The 19,403-nt window shown below is 46.4% G+C and overlaps 2 protein-coding genes across 2 annotated transcripts; both read right to left on the reverse strand.

The window, feature by feature from the left end:
• Nucleotides 1–11,666: 11,666 nt before the first annotated feature.
• LOC119305305 (putative glutaredoxin-C14) lies at nucleotides 11,667–12,524 on the reverse strand. The gene has a single exon (XM_037581869.1). It carries the CDS (start codon nucleotides 12,212–12,214, stop codon nucleotides 11,903–11,905), a length of 312 nt encoding a protein of 103 aa, XP_037437766.1. The 5' UTR covers nucleotides 12,215–12,524; the 3' UTR covers nucleotides 11,667–11,902.
• A 2,531-nt stretch (nucleotides 12,525–15,055) lies between these two features.
• LOC119307884 (E3 ubiquitin-protein ligase MIEL1-like) lies at nucleotides 15,056–19,165 on the reverse strand. The gene is made up of 12 exons (XM_037583980.1): nucleotides 19,071–19,165; nucleotides 18,778–18,865; nucleotides 17,702–17,746; nucleotides 17,577–17,609; nucleotides 17,405–17,482; nucleotides 17,284–17,327; nucleotides 17,168–17,208; nucleotides 16,634–16,716; nucleotides 16,470–16,561; nucleotides 16,280–16,349; nucleotides 16,078–16,116; nucleotides 15,056–15,635 (listed from the first exon to the last, which is right to left on the reverse strand). The coding sequence occupies exons 1-12, from the start codon at nucleotides 19,163–19,165 to the stop codon at nucleotides 15,477–15,479; spliced, it is 867 nt and encodes a 288-aa protein (XP_037439877.1). The 3' UTR covers nucleotides 15,056–15,476.
• Nucleotides 19,166–19,403: the final 238 nt, after the last annotated feature.

The raw sequence follows: 19,403 nt of genomic DNA on the forward strand, positions 1-19,403 counted from the left end.
AAAGATTTTGGGTTTATACGAAGTTTATTGGAAACTTGTATTTCCAAAGAAGTGAGTGGGAGCACTATAGCATTTCTGATGAGTATATATTGTTGACATATTGTTGATCGGAAATGATGTAGAATTTATGGAAAGCATATAGGGTTGTTTGAAAAGTGTTTTTCAATGGAAAACCTGGATTAAGATACTTGAACATTGAGCATCAAGATCTATAAGGATAGATCAAAAATCGCTTGATAATACTTTCAAATGAATACGCACCGTGACAAGATTTTGAAGGAGTTCAAAATAGATAGGCAAAGAAGGAGTTCTTGGCTGTGTTATAAGGTGTGAGTATTGAGTAAGACTCAAGACCTGACCATAGCTGAAGAGAGAGAAAGGACGAAGGTCGACCCCTATGCTTTAGACGTAGGCTCTACAGTATGCTATGCTGTGTACTGCACCTGAAGTGTGCCTTGCCATGAGTCAGTCAAGGGGTACAAGAGTGATCCAGAAATGGATCACAGGACAGCGGTCAAAGTTATCCTTAGTGACTAGTGGACTAAGGAATTTTTCTCGATTATGGAGGTGGTAAAATAGTTCGTCGTAAAGGGTTACGTCGATGCAAACTTTGACACTAATCTGGATGACTCTGAATAGTAAACCGGATTCATATAGTAGAACAGTTATTTGGAATAGTTCCAAATAGTGCGTGGTAGCTGCATCTACAAGATGACATAGAGATTTGTAAAGCACACATGGATCTGAAAGGTTCAAACCCATTGACTAATAACCTCTCTCACAAGCGAGATATGATCAAACCCCATGGGTGTTGGATTCATTATGATCACATAGTGATGTGAACTAGATTATTGACTCTAGTGCAAGTGGGAGACTGTTGGAAATATGCCCTAGAGGCAATAATAAAATGGTTATTATTATATTTCCTTGTTCATGATAATTGTCTATTGTTCATGCTATAATTGTATTAACTGGAAACCGTAATACATGTGTGAATACATAGACCACAACATGTCCCTAGTGAGCCTCTAGTTGACTAGATCGTTGATCAATAGATGGTTATGGTTTCCTGACCATGGACATTGGATGTGATTGATAACGGGATCACATCATTAGGAGAATGATGTGATGGACAAGACCCAATCCTAAGCATAGCACAAGATCGTGTAGTTCGTTTGCTAAAAGCTTTTCTAATGTCAAGTATCATTTCCTTAGACCATAAGATTCTGCAACTCTCGGATATCATAAGAATACTTTGGGTGTGCCAAACATCACAACGTAGCTGGGTGGCTATAAAGGTGCACTACGGGTATCTCCAAAAGTGTCTGTTGGGTTGGCACGAATCGAGACTGGGATTTGTCACTCCGTGTGATAGAGAGGTGTCTCTGGGCCCACTCGGTAATGCATCATCATAATGAGCTCAATGTGACTAAGTAGTTAGTCATGGGATCATGCATTACGGAACGAGTAAAGTGACTTGCCGGTAACGAGATTGAACGAGGTATTGGGATACTGACGATCGAATCTCGGGCAAGTAACGTACCGATTGACAAAGGGAATTGTATACGGGATTGCTTGAATCCTTGACATCGTGGTTCATCCGATGAGATCATCGTGGAACATGTGGGAGCCAACATGGGTATCCATATCCCGCTGTTAGTTATTGTCCAGAGAGCTGTCTCGGTCATGTCTGCATGATTCCCGAACCCGTAGGGTCTACACACTTAAGGTTCGGTGACGCTAGAGTTGTTATGGGAATTAGTGTGCAGTTACCGAATGTTGTTCGGAGTCTAGGATGAGATCCCGGACGTCACAAGGAGTTCCAGAATGGTCCAGAGGTAAAGATTTATATATGGGAAGTCCTATTTTGGCCACCGGAAAATGTTCGGGATTTTTCGGTATTGTACCGGGAAGGTTGTAGAAGGTTCTGGAGTGGGGCCCACCTGCATGGGGGGACCCACATGAACGTGGGTAGTGGGGGCAAGGCCCCACACCCCTGGTCAAGGCGCACCAAGATCCCCCCTTAGAAGGAATAAGATCATATCCCGAAGGGATAAGATCAAGATCCCTAAAAAAGGGGATAACAATCGGTGGGGAAGGAAATGATGGGATTTCTTTCCTCCCACCTTTGCGAACGCCCCAATGGACTTGGAGGGCAAGAAACCAGCCCCCTCCACCCCTATATATAGTGGGGAGGCGCATGGGAGCTTCACCCTTCCCCTGGCGCAGCCCTCTCCCTCCCCAACACCTCCTCCTCCGTAGTAGTGCTTGGCGAAGCTCTGCCGGAGAACTGCAAGCTCCACCACCACGCCGTCGTGCTGCCGGAGCTCTCCCTCAACTTCTCCTCTCCCCTTGCTGGATCAAGAAGGAGGAGACGTCCCCGGGCTGTACGTGTGTTGAACGCGGAGGCACCGTTGTTCGGTGCTTAGATCGGATTCGGCCGCGATCTGAATCGCTTAGTGAACGACTCCACCGACCGCGTTCTTGCAACGCTTCCGCATCACGATCTTCAAGGGTATGAAGATGCACTCCCCTCTCTCTCGTTGCTAGTTACTCCATAGATTGATCTTGGTGATGCGTAGAAAATTTTGAATTTCTGCTACGTTCCCCAACATGATGAACTGACCTTGTACAAACCCTAGGCCCCTCCGGTGTGTATATAAATTGGAGGGATTAGTCCATAGAGGCTATTCTCATTACCATCATCGGAATATTCATAGGCTAGACATCTAGGGTTTAGCTATTACGATCTTGAGGTAGATCAACTCTTGTAATCTCTATACTCTTCGAATATAATTAACCAGGAGTAGGGTTTTACCTCCTTTAAGAGGGCCCGAACTTGGGTAGACATTGTGTCCCCTAGTCCCCTGTTACCATCGATCCTTAGACGCACAGCTTGGGCCCCTCTACCCGAGATCTGTTGGTTTTGACACCGACAAAGATCTTTATCGGTTGAACCGCAATGTCAACATACGTTATTCCCTTTGTCATTGGTATGTTACTTTCCCGAGATTCGATCATCGGTATCCTCATACCTAGTTCAATCTCGTTACCGGCAAGTCTCTTTACTCGTTTCGTAGTGCACCATCCCATAACTAACTCATTAGTCACATTGCTTGCAAGGCTTCATATGATGTGCATTACCGAGAGGGCCCAGAGATACCTCTCCGATACTCGGAGAGACAAATCCTAAACTCGGTCTATGCCAACCCAACAAACACCTTCGGTGATACCTGTAGAGCATCTTTATAATCACCCAGTTATGTTGTGACATTTGATAGCAAACAAAGCATTCCTCCGGTGTCCGGGAGTTGCATAATCTCATAGTCGGAGGAATATATATTTGACACGAAGAAAGCAGTAGCAATAAAACTGAACGATCATTGTGCTAAGCTAACGGATGGGTCTTGTCCATCATATCATTCCACTAATGATGTGATCCTGTTTATCGAATGACAACTCATGTCCATGGCTAGGAAACTTAACCATCTTTGATCAACGAGCTAGTTTAGTAGAGGCATACTAGGGACACTTTGTTTTGTCTATGTATTCACACATGTATCAAGTTTCCAGTTAATACAATTCTAGCATGAATAATAAACATTTATCATGAATAAGAAAATATAAAATACAACTTTATTATTGCCTCTAGGGCATATTTCCTTCAGCTTATTGTTTTTCTCCAAGTATGCAATGTGACACATGTTCATGTGATTGGTTCCCTCCAAGTTGACAACGAGTGCAAGGCAGGCATTGCAAGTGGACTTGGTGTCCTTGGCAATCTTCTTCTCCAATTAGCTGAGATGTTCACCCAAAAGATCACGGTCAAGGGGTGACCCATTAGCATGTACCTCAAATCGGCACATACGCTCGTCAATGTTGATGGGTGCGGCTTTTGCATGTAGTTGAGATCGGTGAGATATTTCTTCTCGCATCCTCTGGGCGGCTTGACAGATTTGCGAGCGCCAATCATGAACTTCTTGCTAGTAACTTGTCACAATGACGTATCCTAATAAGTGACCGCTAACAATATATGTATGGTATTTGGTGTGCCCATCATGATGGTTTGGGTTTCCTTGCTTGTAGGTTGATAACCCACAAGTGTAGGGAATATATTGTAGCCCTTTTTGATAAAAGGATGTTGAACCCAATACTGATGTGTTGTTCTGATTTGAACAACTAACATATTTATGATTATACCCTCTATGCAAGATTCCACAAATACAAGAACATTAATTAAGATAACATTTAACCATAGTATTAAATTCTAGAGTTTCAATATCTCCGCATGCAACAATTCATAAACTTAGGGTTTGGTAATATTTGTCACTCCAACCACCCATCATAGTTAAACTAATCATACTACCCACTCGTCTAGGCCCTTAATGCTTAAGTGATATGCATTCGATGTTGAAGCAAGAAGCACCAAGAACTGCCACAACCAACCGCACCTCCTGGAGATCACCGAAGACCAAACTCCAGCACTAGGCGCTAGATCCACCAATGGCCGACCAGACGCACCGCGAGCCGTCGTGCCCTACCGAGCACCATGTCGGCAAGGAGCAAAGGAACACTGCCCGAGGCTAAGAACCTCCATGATTATGGGCTGCAGCCATGCATCAAGCACGCCAACGAGCCCGCTGGAGACCAGATCTGATGCGCTCACATCATGAAGCCAACCTTCCCCACACCCACCTTCCTCCCCCCACCCCTGCCTAATAAGCACAACCTAGCTCCCACCGGCGAGCAGCCACCACCGCGCCCCAAGACTCCAGATCGGAAGTTCGCGTTCACCAAGACCCACCAATCCAACCACCATGAGCGCTCATCAAAGTGCGGCGCATGGACAGCATCAACCGTGCAAGACAGCCACTGCCACCAACCTCTTCCTACCACACCGCAGTGCAGCCAGCAGCCACCATCGCGCCTCGAAGCTCGTCGGCATGGCCACACTCGAGTCATTAGCGCCATAAATGGGCGGCATGGGTGCCCCGACCTCGCCGGTAGCGAAGACCCTAGACAACACCGCGGAGCTCCATTACAGGGCCAATTGTCACGCCAGCCGGCATCCTGTGCCTCATGCCACCTAAGCCCAAGCAACACCCCGATGCTGTCGTTGGCCACACGGGCTTCACCCGGCGACGTCCTCTGACGGCGGCGTGGGGAATAAGGGGTGGTGCAGGGTGGCAGCGGCTAGGTTAGAGAGCCACGTGAGTCGCCTTGTAAGAGCGACGCGGGGGCGTTTTCTTCATACCATCTACCCTACAACACGTGTACAATATTATGCATGCTGCATCACTATCAATATATTCCTACAGGATAGTTTTTCATTCTACAATACAAATCGATTTGATTCCACAAAACAAGAGAATAACATAAACTAAAAATAAAAGTAAGTTATATAAAAAGTGAGCTATCATATATGCTCACAGTATGGCACCCAATTGTCCACGCCGTTGGCTATGGCTAGATACCGTTCTGGATCTTATCAATTCATGCATTGCCTTTTGTGGTTTTGAAATATATTAGCTAAAGCTTCTGATGCGTGCAGATGGAAAAGATAATTAAAGTAGGTAGTCGCCAATGAGAGGGCATCGATCTCTTTCTGTAGCTTCCAGGCCGGTGCTCGCCGCGCTTATCTCACCTGGTCGACAGCTTACAGTATATGTGCACTGCATAAGATGCCGCGATCCGAGATCGGTCGACTGCAATCTATCGTACATACATGACATCAACTTGACCTGATAGCATTATCCTAAGCATAGACGTAAAGTATATGAATGCATGACCTCTTTATTTAAAATCGAGTCTAGCATATATTGGATCAATAGCATGTCCGATATAACCAGATAATGGGGTAGCTGAACCCGGAAGAACAAAGGGGAAGTCCTTTTTTTTTTTTGAACAGAGGATTTTTTTTTAACGGAGGGAAAAGTCCTAGTTGTATACATACCTTCTCTCCCCTCGGGCTCTCGCGACCGCGTCGCCCCCGCGGGCGACCGGCCGCGCCCCGGCTCCTCCTCCGCCAGCTCCCCCTCATTCCCCCCTCTCCGCCGGCGTTCGCCGATGGGCCTGGCCCGGGCGACGCTGGTGGCGGCGGCCCCCAGCCATTCCCCTCTCGGTTGCTCTCCGGCGCGGGGCGGAGGGCGCCGGGGGGTGTTCCCTAGGCGGCGGCGGTCCGGCGTGGGGGCGGGGCTTCCTGGCGCGGCGCGGGAGATCGGCTGGACGGCGGCGTCGCCGTTGGCGGCGGGGTGGCGCGGCGGCGTGGCCAGGCGGCGCCCGCTCGGCCCAGATCTAGGCCCTTCAGGCCCCATCTGGGTCCGGGCGGGCCGACGGCGTGGCTCCCAGGAGGCGGGGGAGCGGCGATGGGCGTTGGGGTGCTGGCGGTGCTGGCGCTGCCCTGCTGCAGCGTGGCCGGCGGGGCTTAGTGGGCCTGATTCGGGCCTGGCCGGGCCAGGGGTGGCCTGGTATGTCCTGCTGCTGCGTTCGGACGGCGACCGCGACGGTGCCGGAGGCTCGAGCCTCCTGCACGACGGCGGAGGAGGTGGTTCCCTCCCGCGCGGCTACGGCTCTGCTTCTCCCATCGTCCAACGCCTCCTCCCCGTTCTCTTGGCCTCGTGGTGGCGATCTCAGTGAGACGGCGTGGGTAGCGTTGCGACCGCGGTGGCGCATGCTGGTGGACGGCGAGCTGGTTGGTTGGCTTCGATCCGGTTGGGCGGTGGGGTTTGGAGTTGGGAGAAATCCTTGCCGGATCTTCCGGCTCCGGTGCGGTGACGCCTGCGGGTGCCACCATTCCTCCCTGGAGGGTGCTGGTGGTCTTCATTCCCCTCTACCCTCCGTGTGCCGGGGGAAACCCTAGGATACGTCCGGGCAGCAGCGTCGTCGGCGTCGTTTCCTTCCTGGAGGTGCTGCTTGGTACACGGAGGATCGAAACCTAGGATCGTGGTGGGTAGATTTCGGAGGGTGCAGCGGTTGTAGATCATTCGCGTCTGTCGAGCTGCCGGTGTTGGCATTGTTTCTCTTTCTTTTTTCTTTGGCTTGTTGTGCTGCTCGCCCCAGCGTCTGCTCTGTAATCGGTGTTGGTGCTTTGGAATACAAAGCGGGGGAAACCCTTTTTCGGTAAGTCCTAGTTGTACCCTCATACCAATGTACTCTCTTTCCTCACCGTCCATTCTCGCATCAAAGTTGGTGCAAAAAACTTCTCTTTTTTGTTTCTTCCCAAATAAAAGAACATTTGAACCTGAAACTTTATAGATAAACATCACACAAGTACTATCATGTGACGATAAGGTTTCGGATTTTTTGGCACAAGATAATTTTTTTAAATGATACAATTCATTTGAAATTTGAATTTAACAAATTTATGTTTCATCAAAAATTCCTAAAAAATTTATATAATGAGTAACACCTATGTGTAGTTGATTTGCAACGTTTCAAGGTCAATTGTTCTCCTCTTTGGAAGAAACAAAAAAGAGAAATTACTCTATAAGGATAGCGAGAATCTTGACACAAGTTGAATGGTATAGACAGAGAATACTGATATGAGGGTACAAAATATCCACACTCAAGAGCACAAACAATTTTAAACAAAGGGGAGATTTGAGCTTCGACTATATGCTTCAAAAATCTGTTGAAGCCCACTATAAGTCTTGCCGGCCATGGGCAACATTGAGAAATACAGTCATAAAAAAATTGTTGAAGATGAAACCTCATTGAATTACCATAATAGTAGACCGACACGTAAGATGAAGATTGGCAATCGCGCGGAGGTATAACCCCGGCCTTGGCTGGAAACCATGCTAGTATTGTTAGACTTGGCAGACGACCTTTTGCTCGAATGGATTTGAAAGAAGGAACTATTGAAGAAAGCAATGTTTTCCCCGATGATGCCATGGAGCCGCGCTGACAAACAACACGAATAATCAATCCGTTGTCCGCTAAGAACAATGGTGATAGAAACACTAAAGCTCGTAGGTAACACTGCATCAAGCGCCACCGAGATGGGATTGGAGTCGAAGGACTTTTATTCAAGATAACGCCATCACCGTCGGAGTAATCGATGCTACTGATGTTGGTGATAGTACCTTGGTTATACTTTTGGATTAGAGGTGGGGCGTGGTGAAACCATCAAAGGTTGGATATGGGCTCTAGACCCTTTACAGTGGAAACATATGTTCTAAATACTAGATGATACCCTATGCGTTGTTGTGGAAATTGGTTGCAATATATTTCAATATGTTTGGTACATGAAACATTTTGGCTAGTACTATGAGAAATAAATCTGAAAATGCCCATGACTGATTTTATTTATTTATTGTGTCGTGTAAAATATTTATTGAATATAAGTAGCATAACAGTTTTTCATGCATGGTTGCATGCTGAGGTGAATCTTTTCCCATGCATGGTCGCATGTTAATGTGGAAATTTTTTCATGCATAGGCGTATGTTGATGTGGCCTCCTTGTATGTTAAGATAAATAAATTTAATTAGTGGAGATCACCTACTTAGTTATATAAGATTTTATTTTTTAGGCTTTTATTGTAAGCACCATTGAATTAGCCAACTAATTTTTACTAATTAATATCAATTAGTGCACAACGATAATCCTTTTTAGAGTTTTCTAGTGGGGTGTACGTAAAAAAACATTCCTATAACAAATATAATGTGGTGCAATCCAATCCTCGCATATGATAAGTATGTATATCTCCAAAGTGTAAAATATTAATGTATAAGTGTTTATTGATTAGTATATATATCTTCAAAGTGTAAAATATTAATGTATATTTTTATGGGTAATATATTAATATCAAAGTGATATCAATTACACTCAGCCTCTACAACAACACAATATCAAGAACTAGTCGAGACACTGAGGGTGCATACAACCAAAAAGGAAAAAGGGAAAGAAGTAAAAACAAAGAGAGACGACGCGGTCAACAACACGCAATAAAACAACTGCAACACCAACATTACCCTGAACAACACATGAACTATGAGCAAGATTCCTAGAAAATAGCGCATTCAATGCCCAAGAGCTCCCGTCACTGCATCCAACAAGGGCGCTGATACGCGCCGGCGCACCGGCCCAAATTTGGGCTGGTCAGCTGCCAAGCATCGGATATGCGCGCATCAATGGATGAGATTTGCCCTCGCGTTCCCTCGGGTCGTCTTCCTCCTACCGCACGCGCGCGAGAGAAGAAAAAATCTCCACACGTCAACCTCCGCCCACGGCTGCCCCTTCGCAGTTCGCCCAGGCTGCTCGCCGTCGCAACTCGACGGGGCCATCGACGTCGCAGCTCGCCGAGGCCCTCGCCGTCGCAGCTCGCCGGGGCTATCGCTGTCGCAGCTCGCCGGGGCTGCTCGAAAGAAAGCCGTCCGTCGCTGTCTCCTACCCCCTGGTTGCAGCACTGCCGGTTATGGTTCCAGCATCGCCACCAGCCGCCGTCATAGTTCGCCATGCGTCCCCGTCGCAACACCGCCGCGCAGCTCCGTCGTCGCCGCTCGCCATTGTTAGCTACCGTTCTATATTTGAAGCTTTTTTACAAGCAGGATGTAGCTTTTCTAGAAGCCGGTTGTAGCATTTTGCCGTCGATCGCCGTCGCCGCTCGTCGTCGCTGCTCATCGCCGCTCGCCATCGCTGCTTGCCGGTTGCAACACCAGCGCCCACTGGTCCGCTCCTCCCTATGCAGCAATGGCGGGGGCGCCGGCTCCAGCATCCGCCGCAGCACCATTGATGCGTAGAAAACGTCTGCATCAACGGCTCGCTGCTGCAGCTTTTTTTCTCGCCGGTCTCTAGTTGAAGCTTTTCAAACATATGGTTGAAGCTTTTGTGTCAACGGTTGCAGCTTTTTGCGTTTCGCTGCCGCCGGTTGAACCTTTTTATATCGCCGGTTGAAGCTTTTTTTTAGCCGGTTGAAGCTTTTTTTGTCACCGGTTGCAGCTTCCGCGGTTGCATGGTGGGCGGCCCTCGATTCCTGTCGTTTCCAGTTGAAGCTTTCGACAATGCCGGTTGTAGCATTATCGATCGTCGGTTGCAGCTTTTAATGTTGCGCAACGGCCGACCCACTTTCTCATCGCCGGTCGTAGCTTTTCTCGTCGCCGGTTGCAACGTCATCGTCTCTGGTCGTAGCTTTTTTCGTCACCGGTCGTAGCTTTTCTCATCGCCGGTAGTAGCTTTTCTCGTTGCCGGTTGCAACATCACCGTCTCTGGTCGTGGCTTTTCGTCTCCAACACCGGTGGCGTCGGATGCGAGGGCGTGGGAGATTTGTTGAGGAGGTGGCATGGGAGGCGGCGGCCTGCTCGCCGGAGGAGGAACAGGTGAGGAAACGGAAAAAGGCCAAAAGGGATCGCCCCCATGCCGACGGGAAGGGGAGGCCGGCGACTCCATGACGGCCTGCGGACGAGATCCGACAGGGGAGGCAAGCCGGCTTGGAGGAACTGCGCGGATCTGCCCGGAGGCGCTCAGCGAGGCGGTGGGCGAAGGCTGCAGTAGCCATGAATGAACTGCGATGCTTTTTTTTTCTAAAATAAAGAACGAGAGAGATAAATGCGTGTGCGAGAAGACGACCGGCCGAAGCGTTCGGCCGGTGCGCCGATTCCAAACGTTTCCCATCCAACAATTGAAGATCGGGTTAGCGTTCTCATCCCGGAGAGCATGTCTAAGGAATGTCCAAAGAAATGCTCTCAACAAGGGCGTGTAGCGTAAAACACCGCCATTTATAAGGTACAACCAAAGAAGGTCAAATCTAGGGTTTTCTTCCAATAGCTCAAGTCATGGTACTCGGAGCGCACCACCAAACCGAAGTCGCCGTGTATTATCATCGCCACTTGCCGAACAAGCATGTTGCATGGAAGGGAACACCTGCACACGATGATCACGGGAAATTAAAATACAAACCGTTCCATGACATACAGGACCGGAAAAGGACATCACCACATCATCAAAGCCATGCTCTTCTAAACACGAAATGCCGCACCTCACGGCCGGAGAGGCGAACGTCATCACGGGAGGTTCAACACGTTGTACGCATGCACGTGCCACAGAGCCATTGTAGTAGAGGCCGATGGCGCCTAGACGTGGCAAGCCAAAGCCGTAGTATTCCCGCTCCCTATTCGCGTCGCCGCCGTTGATGCTGCATCGCCGACCAAGCCGTCAGCCAGCCTTCGAACAGCAGCTGGACCACCACCGCCAGATCAGGGGAGGTGCCGATGTATATGTGTGATGGAAAATAATTATAAATAACAAACAGGAGACGATAGTAAACTAGTACGTAGCTACTATGATCAATATGCAATGCAACTACAAAACTGGCGGCAGCAAGGGACGTTGCAAAGGCCATCGAAAATTCAGTGCATCTTTGGCGGCAGGCGGGCGCATCATGCTTGGAGAGCCCCTCCTGGGATCCGCCATGAGATATAGGCCATTGTAATTCCACTCTTCCTTCGGTCAGCAAAGCTTTGGCCGAAACAAGGTTGTTGTAATCTTTTTCTGTACTGGTCTTAGGACCCTCCAACGCACCCTTGTTTTCCCATTGATTTCTGCTAATGATATGAAAAGCCAGCGATTGCTGGATCTTTCAAAAAAAAATGCAACTACAAAACTTGTAGGTTAAAGACGGCATGTGCCATTGATAATGAACTGTTTATATTTATCAGCTAGCTCTTTGAAAAACGATGATTGTACACCTGAGTGCACAAATAGCACTGGGATTACAACACGAACATCACCCGTACGTAAAACTCGCTCCTAGCGAGCTATAAGCCTTGCTATTGCCGGAACAGGATTGAAAAAACCTGTTCGATCGACACTAACCAGGCCATTAGTTAAGTTATTCTAAGGAAATGCATATACTTGACACTCTTTGACAAAATTTTATTTTTCCCAAGTGGCACCTGCATTCCTCTAAAGCCAGAGGGCACCTGCATTCCTCAGCATTGGGACCAGCTCGCCGCTGAGATGCATGGACATGACCCTGTTTGTCCCGCCGACAAGCTTCCCGCCGATGAACACCACCGGAACAGACGGGCCTTTCCCGAGCATCTTGAGGAGAGCTCTCTCCATCTCCTTTCCCTTGGGGTCTTGGTCGAGCTCGTGCACCAGTGCATTGACACCCAGGTCGCAGAAGAGCCGCGCCACGGTGTGGCACATGCAGCAGGAGCTCAGGCTGAAGATCACCACCGCTCTCTCCGACGCCAGCTTCATCACGCGATCCATCTGCCTTCTAAATAAGTTCTTCTAATGGGTTATGTGTGTACGTGCACGGATCTCTAGGCCTGCTTTGCTTTGAAGTTTGAAGAGGACTTTGAAATGTGATGGAGCCTTTGAGTAGCTAGTAGCTAGTTGTTGCTGCCTTGTGTTGTGCCAAAGAGGAAACCTGGATGGTTTGCTAGCAGAGGGGTGGCTTCCTTTTATAGAGCTACAAAAGGGCAGTGCTTCTTTCTATGCACTAGCTAGCAGGGTGTCCTTCATGCATGCATGGGTTGGAATATCCAGTGCAAGTAAGATCCGGAAGTGTTTGGAACAGACCAGTGTGGTCTAGCAGCCATCTTTAACATTGCACAAAGAGCAATTTGGATTTTTCTATAGAAAAAATAAATGAAAGCTCCTAGCTAGCAGGCCTGGTATTGGCGCCATTGGTTTGTTCAAAAGCATATTTTGGTTGGTATCCAAGAGGAGATGAGATTAGATAATGCACGCGTGGAGCCGTGTTGGTTCTGATCAACATGGACCCAAACACGCGACTGGAATAATCCGATCGATTTTCTAAGTGTTGACCTAGCTAGAGGGAATCTCTCGTATATATGCCTATGGAGAGGTCCTGCTTTTGAAATCCATCTATCTATTGGCAACTAATCTTCAGGAGAACTAATTAAGACCTGGAAGGGGTGGTCAATCTTAATTCATGGTAATGGGTGATAGAATGCACAGGCCACAGATTACGATCCACCCATGCATCGAGTAGAAATCCGGAAAGTAAGAAGGTCGGAATATGAATCTCATCATCGATAGTGTACTCATGCATACTATCTCAAAGCGCCCAAGCCAATGGGATGAAATTTCAGTACGAAATTCCAAGGCAGATTTCCCCCCCTTTTTTTTCAAGATTTCTCTCCTCGTTTGAGTTTTCAAAAAGGAAAGCAGAAAAGAAATTCATGTGTTTACAAACAGATGAACAACTTGGTCTTTGTCAGTTTTTACTTAACAAAGAGCGCTAAGAAAAGGTTTTTACTTAACAAACTAGGTCACTCTATTCTACTTAATTGCCCATTTTTTCAGGGACTCGTTTCTACTTAATTGAAAGACAGTGCTCCTGTCAGTTTCACCAAAGTATAGATGAACAGAAGCTTGCAATGGTGAAAACGTGTCGATGATGTGCGACAACAAGAACCGTATCAACAATGACGCGGAATGCCGATATGGTACGGCCAATACTTTGCTTGTAAGGAAACCTCAGGCTCACCTTGTTTCTGGTTAACCGGCGATGAGTCGCCACAGGTTCAGAGAATAGCATCGTCGACAGAGCTCTCAATCTCTCATCACTCACACTGCCTTATCTGTAAGCACAGAATATGTCCAACTTGCCTGCTTTTTCTCTCTCAAGATTTAGCTGCTTGGGCTTTGAGAAACGCCCATCATCATCATCTCTTGGCCGTATCAGATATGAGGCGCCGCGATACCGACGACGGTGCCATCCTTGCTTTTTCTTTGACATCCTCACCGAATCGATCCTACAAAGCTCTGCCAAAGCAAGGAAAGTACGGGGAGAGGGAGAGAGAGATGCTGCATGTGGCGCCACACAGTTGCTACATGTATGGTGGATTGGTGGTACAAGCATCTACAGAAAGTCAGATATATATTACCAGGATGTTATTTTCAAAAAAAAAATCTGCAGTTTTAACGCATGACGCAAACATCCCGGCACTTACGAATGGAATATATGTCTTGATAGAGATATCCTTTATCCTCTAGATTTGCCTTGATGCTCTTCACCTGGAAAGAAAAGGCTAGTGTTATGTAGTGGCAATCTCCATAGCTAGCTACTCAAGGATCTTATGGTTCTTCATCAATTCTTGGCTCCTCACCCTCTCAAGGGCTAGCCATGGCTCCTGCAAGAAGAATGTTTAGTGCAGCTCTTCAGATCAAGTTAGCACGCACCCGACATTGCCGAAAAAGGATAAATTCTCAAGTATACATGTGTAGCCCACTGACAGAAAGAGTACCGCCACATTCTATGTACGACTGAGTATGCCAGAGATGTAGCAAATACTTTTGAAATGCTACTGGAGAGGTGTGGAAGCGCCTAGTAGTGCATTTGAACAGTACTGTAAAACCACGTCAGTTATTTCCGGGCAGTTCAAATTTGAAGTAAAACCACTTCAGTTATTTTCAAACGGAGGCAGTACTTGATTCTAATTCTTTGGCAAATTGACATGTGGATCACGAAAACCTAACCTAGCTACTGTACATTGCTGATGCACATATGCCAGCCTTGAGGTGCCGACACCTAAGAGGATCTTATTCCTTGGCTCTTTATTATTTGATAAGCCTAGCTAGCTTGGTGATTACCTGAAACCCTAACAACAACCAATATCATCCATGTGTAGCAAGTGTGCAGTCCCATCAGATCCTAATATATCACATTCTATCCTCTATCCTTGAACGACATCCTACCCAGTTTTTAAGGATTTAAATTCCAGTTTTGGACATGGACAGAAACTAATGCCTACTGGTAATAGCTGTGTCTATCATCACTCAAATGAATCGTCACCCTTTCATCTTCACATTCACCTTGAGAGAACCCTATTTTGCATAATTTTCTCCTTAAAATTCCAACCTAAGGAGAGCAATACATGGCTTTTGTTGTCGCGGAGAACGAAAAACGACAAGCATGGCACTGGGAATACAGGATGCATACCAGTTGCAGGTAAGATACGGTTTAGCCAACTGACAATGGTTTGTACTCCCTCCGTCCGAAAATACTTGTCATCAAAATGGACAAAAAGGTTTGTACTAGAAGAGTGATGAAAACCAAACCTCAACACAGCACGCTCAAAAGATTTGGTGTAAAAATCTAATAAACTTCTCTCAAATTGTGAGGATGATACAATGAGGGACCTGACAACAGCAGCGTACACACAATTCCCATGGATTACAGTAGCTCAGAATTCAACTCCTGGGGAATATAGCATATGCTGGGCTTCATCCATGGTGATACAGAGTAATGGTGCTGTATTACAGATTTAAGACAGACTTACAGGTAAGCAACGCTGTTCGCAGCAATACACTAATAGCTGACAATTCAAGAGATGAATTGAATCTTGGCAGAATGGTAAAGCGGCGAAGGCCCAGGGATGGGGCTGACACTACACGGGCAATGCCGCGAAACAATGCTTCTTCTTCTATGTGTATGGTTCTGGCATTGGCTGCACAGACCAGGTGATACACCAGTATGATGTATTCTCTACAGGAGGTTGTCTTAAGATGAGTCTGTTGTCGACGGAGAACTGCTTCCTGATAAATCTGCAGGCCGCGACGTCGATCGAGTGTTGTATGAGTTGCAATGGCTGCACTTATGGCCAATCACGTGGAAGTCCACTTCTGACACTTTGTTGCAGTCATTGCAAAGAACCCAAACCTGGAAAATTTAGCACAAGGGCAAACCACTGTTAGCCTGACTCAACTACTATCCACACAAAAAATACTCCCTCTGTTCCAAAATATAAGATGTTCTAGCATTTTTCTGATTCACATGTATCTAGACCCATTTTAATGTGTATGTTCACCCATTTCAATCCGTATAGTAGTCTACATTGAAACTATCTAAAACATCTTATATTTAGGAACGGAGGGAGTATATCACTAATGTGTGACAGTTGGCATGACAATGGTCGTCTCATATCTTCAAAGGTTCAGATAGATCAAAAACACAATATAATGGAACTTCCACCATTGGATGCACATCTTCTGTGAGAAAGCTAATTTGTCAATAAAATAAATGGCAGAAAAACTAGCACAAACCAGTTTGGCAATGTAAGCTATGTCTGGTTGGACTAAATAGTTCAATCACAAGAGAATACCTTGTAACGATATACAGGAGGCATAATTGTTGCTTCAATCTACAAAAGGAAAAGCAACTCATTATTGAAGCAAGCTCCAAACTATATCTAAATATTAAAAGCTGTCCAGAGCATCAATGCATCACAAAGTCAGAATACAATGAATATTTGTTGAGTGATTGTTGTAATGCACATGTCTAAAATTAGAAAATAAATGTTATACCTCTTGATCCAACATGCCCCAGTGAAGTGTCATGTCAAGAGCTGTCTTGGAGCATATTGGACAAGTGTATCTGCAGCATCATAAGCCAATAAATAGTTACAACAGAAGTGACAACATCGGAGAGGTTAAAAAAAAAGGGAATAACTGGGTACACATATATCTCCATGTTAACACAAGTGAAAGGATTTACTTATTATGGTCCACCATCTCAGCGAAACAGTCCATGTGCATCGTGTGTCCACAGTTTAGAACTCTTGTTCCTTTTAATGAATCAAACAGATACTGCACAGAAAATTTCACTATTAACATCTCAATAGTTCCAATAAGTGAAACAGTACAAGCTCCTGATGTTACCTCATAACAGATTGGGCAGTTCTGTCTCATTGAATCCTCCACACACTGATGGTTATCACGCAACGCAACAGCATAACATGACCCTATTTATTGCAGAACAAATAGTAACGAAATTGAACATATTGATATTAGTATTACTAGACAAGAATTCATCCTGCACATCATATGTACCGTCGGCAGATTTAAAATACAAGTAAACAAAGATAACTTTTTAATTTACACAGGGATCTTTCTTTATTGGTAAATTTTCTATAACCTAGACATTACATGACTAGGACTAGATAGTGGACAAATTGTACACAAATAGGCTCATGAGATTATCGTCAACTGTTTCCCACGATTATTAAGGCATGATCCATTGCAGTTACAAAAAGAACACAAGTTGATTTCCAGTTCCAGCAGGAGAACGGAAAGTTTCAGGAAAAAGTATTTATGCTACTGCATCATGTGATTACTCAAAGGCACAAATCAATCATGGCATTGTCATGAGCCTGGAACAACAGTTAACACAAAGCCAGCATGATTATAGCATACCACACTTTGCACAGTGGAAGTAGTTTTCCTTGCCGCCAACCCTGGTTGATTTGAATAGAAACAGGGTTAAGACTTTGCTTGATAAGATATAAATGAAGATAGCGTTTAGAGCTCACCTGCATATGCCGCAATCATGGCAATGGTACTGCCCTTTCTCTGTCTGTAGCAAAAGACAATACATCAGCTGATACGAACCACACTAAGTACATAACCACAGAAAACAAAATTGAGACATACGTCATCATCATAAAACTTGCATACATCACAGAAGTATTCTCCCATATTGACTCCACATCTTACACACACTTGTGACACCTGAACAACACAAGAGTTTTAGTTTGAGCATAATGACATCCTGCGAGACATGATTACAAAGTAAAAAAAGTTTGTACTAGTATTTAAGTCGTACCGGTTGTTCAGTATCACAGAGTACACACACTACCTGTAGCAAAAAGGACAACCGGTCATTCAGAATTTATGAACCTACTGAGGTCTACTGATTGTACAGAAAAAGAAAGGGCTTGCGAGGCGTACTTTTTCAACATCCTGGCGACATATATTATGCCGATCACCCAAAGCCTACAGTGAAGACAATGCCATTAAAACTAGTTAAATTCAATAAATGCAGTTTGTTGCTCGTTAGCTGCTCTATGCAAACTGTCAACATCTAGCAGTTGCCATTTTTCAAAGGGAAAGAGAACTCTCCCAGGGTGCCTTGGTGGGCACACATGGTTGTGAACCCACCCACCCACCCACCCGGGTTCGAGGACTCGCCCCACTTTAAGTTAGACGTCTTCCCCCTTGGTCTAATTCTTTTTTTTTCAAGAGAAGATGTTTAAACTCCAACAAGAGCGCCACGGAAAAGACCAAGCAAAGGAGCGAAATCGCGCCAAGAAACGCGTCAGACGCCACGGAAAGATGGGGCAATTACACGGAACAAATATGATACCCCTAGGAAGAGCAAATCGCCCCACTTTAAGAATAAGTCAGGGAGGCGTCTTCCCCCTTGGTTTAATTCTTCTATTTATTTTTTTCCAATGGAAATGTTTAGACTCCAATAAGAGCAACTGTTCTCAATGAGTCTGACAAGTTTCCATTTTGCTAATTTACGGTTTTGATCTATTAAGAAGATTAACTTATGTTTATACATTTATTTCGCCAGCACCCTGAAGATTATATTTTACCAGTCATTGCAATGTCACACGACGACTTATCGTGCATAATTTCAACCAAACAAGTCCAAAGGGATTAAATGGACGAAATTAAGATCAAAACTAATCAGAATTTAGAGTCATGGCGATTCGATATGGACGAACCAACTCAACTTGTGAGGTTGCCATGTTAGACTTGTTTGGAGTACGGACGATGGGGCCTTTCTGGCGGATTCAGTTTCCTCTCAAGCACGAACTAACCCTATATCTTGTATCGCTTGTTACAAACAAAACAAGGTTGATAGTGCAGTAATCAATAATTGTTTAGCATCCCAGTGAAACTGTATGTGGAGCAAGTGGTGCCAATTACTGCAGGACCATGGTGAGTTGGTTTCCACATGGACGAGCACGATAATTATGCGGCCCTGGCGAGCAAAACAATAACCACTAGCAGCGTACCGTGGCGTCGTTGTGGCAATGGCGGCAGGGGAACACCTCCTTGCAGCACGGCGCTACGATCTTGCATCTCCGCCGGTAATGCTCGCACCTGCGCAGACCAGAGATGGATCACGATGTTCCGCGAGACGAAGCAATGGACCAATCGGACCAAGCAAAGGAGCGAAATCGCGCGGCAGACGCCACGGAAAGACGGGGCAATCGCGCGGAATCGAGCAAATTCGATCCCCGGGAAGGACGAATCGCATCAAAAGGGGGGAGGGGAGGGGAGGGGAGGGGAGAGGACGCTGCCTAACCCGTGCTCCATCTTGCCCACGTCGCGGCGGCCCACATCTCCGTCGCCCGTGGCCTCGTGGGCGAGGTCGTCGTCCGCGAAGTGCGTCCCTCCCATCCCCGGCGGCGGCGGCGGCGGCGTCGGCGGCGAGAGGATGGTGGTGGGGAAGGGGAAGGGGAAGAGGAGGCAGGAGTCGGTGGCAGAGTGGTAGAAAAGAGTAAAGGAAGGGGCCTATGGGTCAAAATGGCGCGCGATAGGAAGAAGGAAGGGAGGAAGGAAGGAAGGTGGAGGCCGGCGCTACGCTAGGCCCCAATCCTTTTTCTTCCCTCTTGTTTTATTGGTCCGGAGCCGGAAG

Source organism: Triticum dicoccoides, chromosome 5B, assembly GCF_002162155.2.
Source record: "Triticum dicoccoides isolate Atlit2015 ecotype Zavitan chromosome 5B, WEW_v2.0, whole genome shotgun sequence".
Lineage (NCBI taxonomy): Eukaryota > Viridiplantae > Streptophyta > Magnoliopsida > Poales > Poaceae > Triticum > Triticum dicoccoides.

Excerpts from the sequence above, each read along its gene's own strand:
- LOC119305305 (XM_037581869.1), bottom strand. The coding sequence starts at position 12,214 with ATGGATCGCGTGATGAAGCTGGCGTCGGAGAGAGCGGTGGTGATCTTC.
- LOC119307884 (XM_037583980.1), bottom strand. The coding sequence starts at position 19,165 with ATGGGAGGGACGCACTTCGCGGACGACGACCTCGCCCACGAGGCCACG. Across the intron at positions 17,610-17,701 it reads GTCGCCAGGATGTTGAAAAA|GTAGTGTGTGTACTCTGTGA; the intron begins GTACGCCTCGCA and ends TTTTTGCTACAG. Across the intron at positions 16,117-16,279 it reads GGGGCATGTTGGATCAAGAG|ATTGAAGCAACAATTATGCC; the intron begins GTATAACATTTA and ends TTCCTTTTGTAG.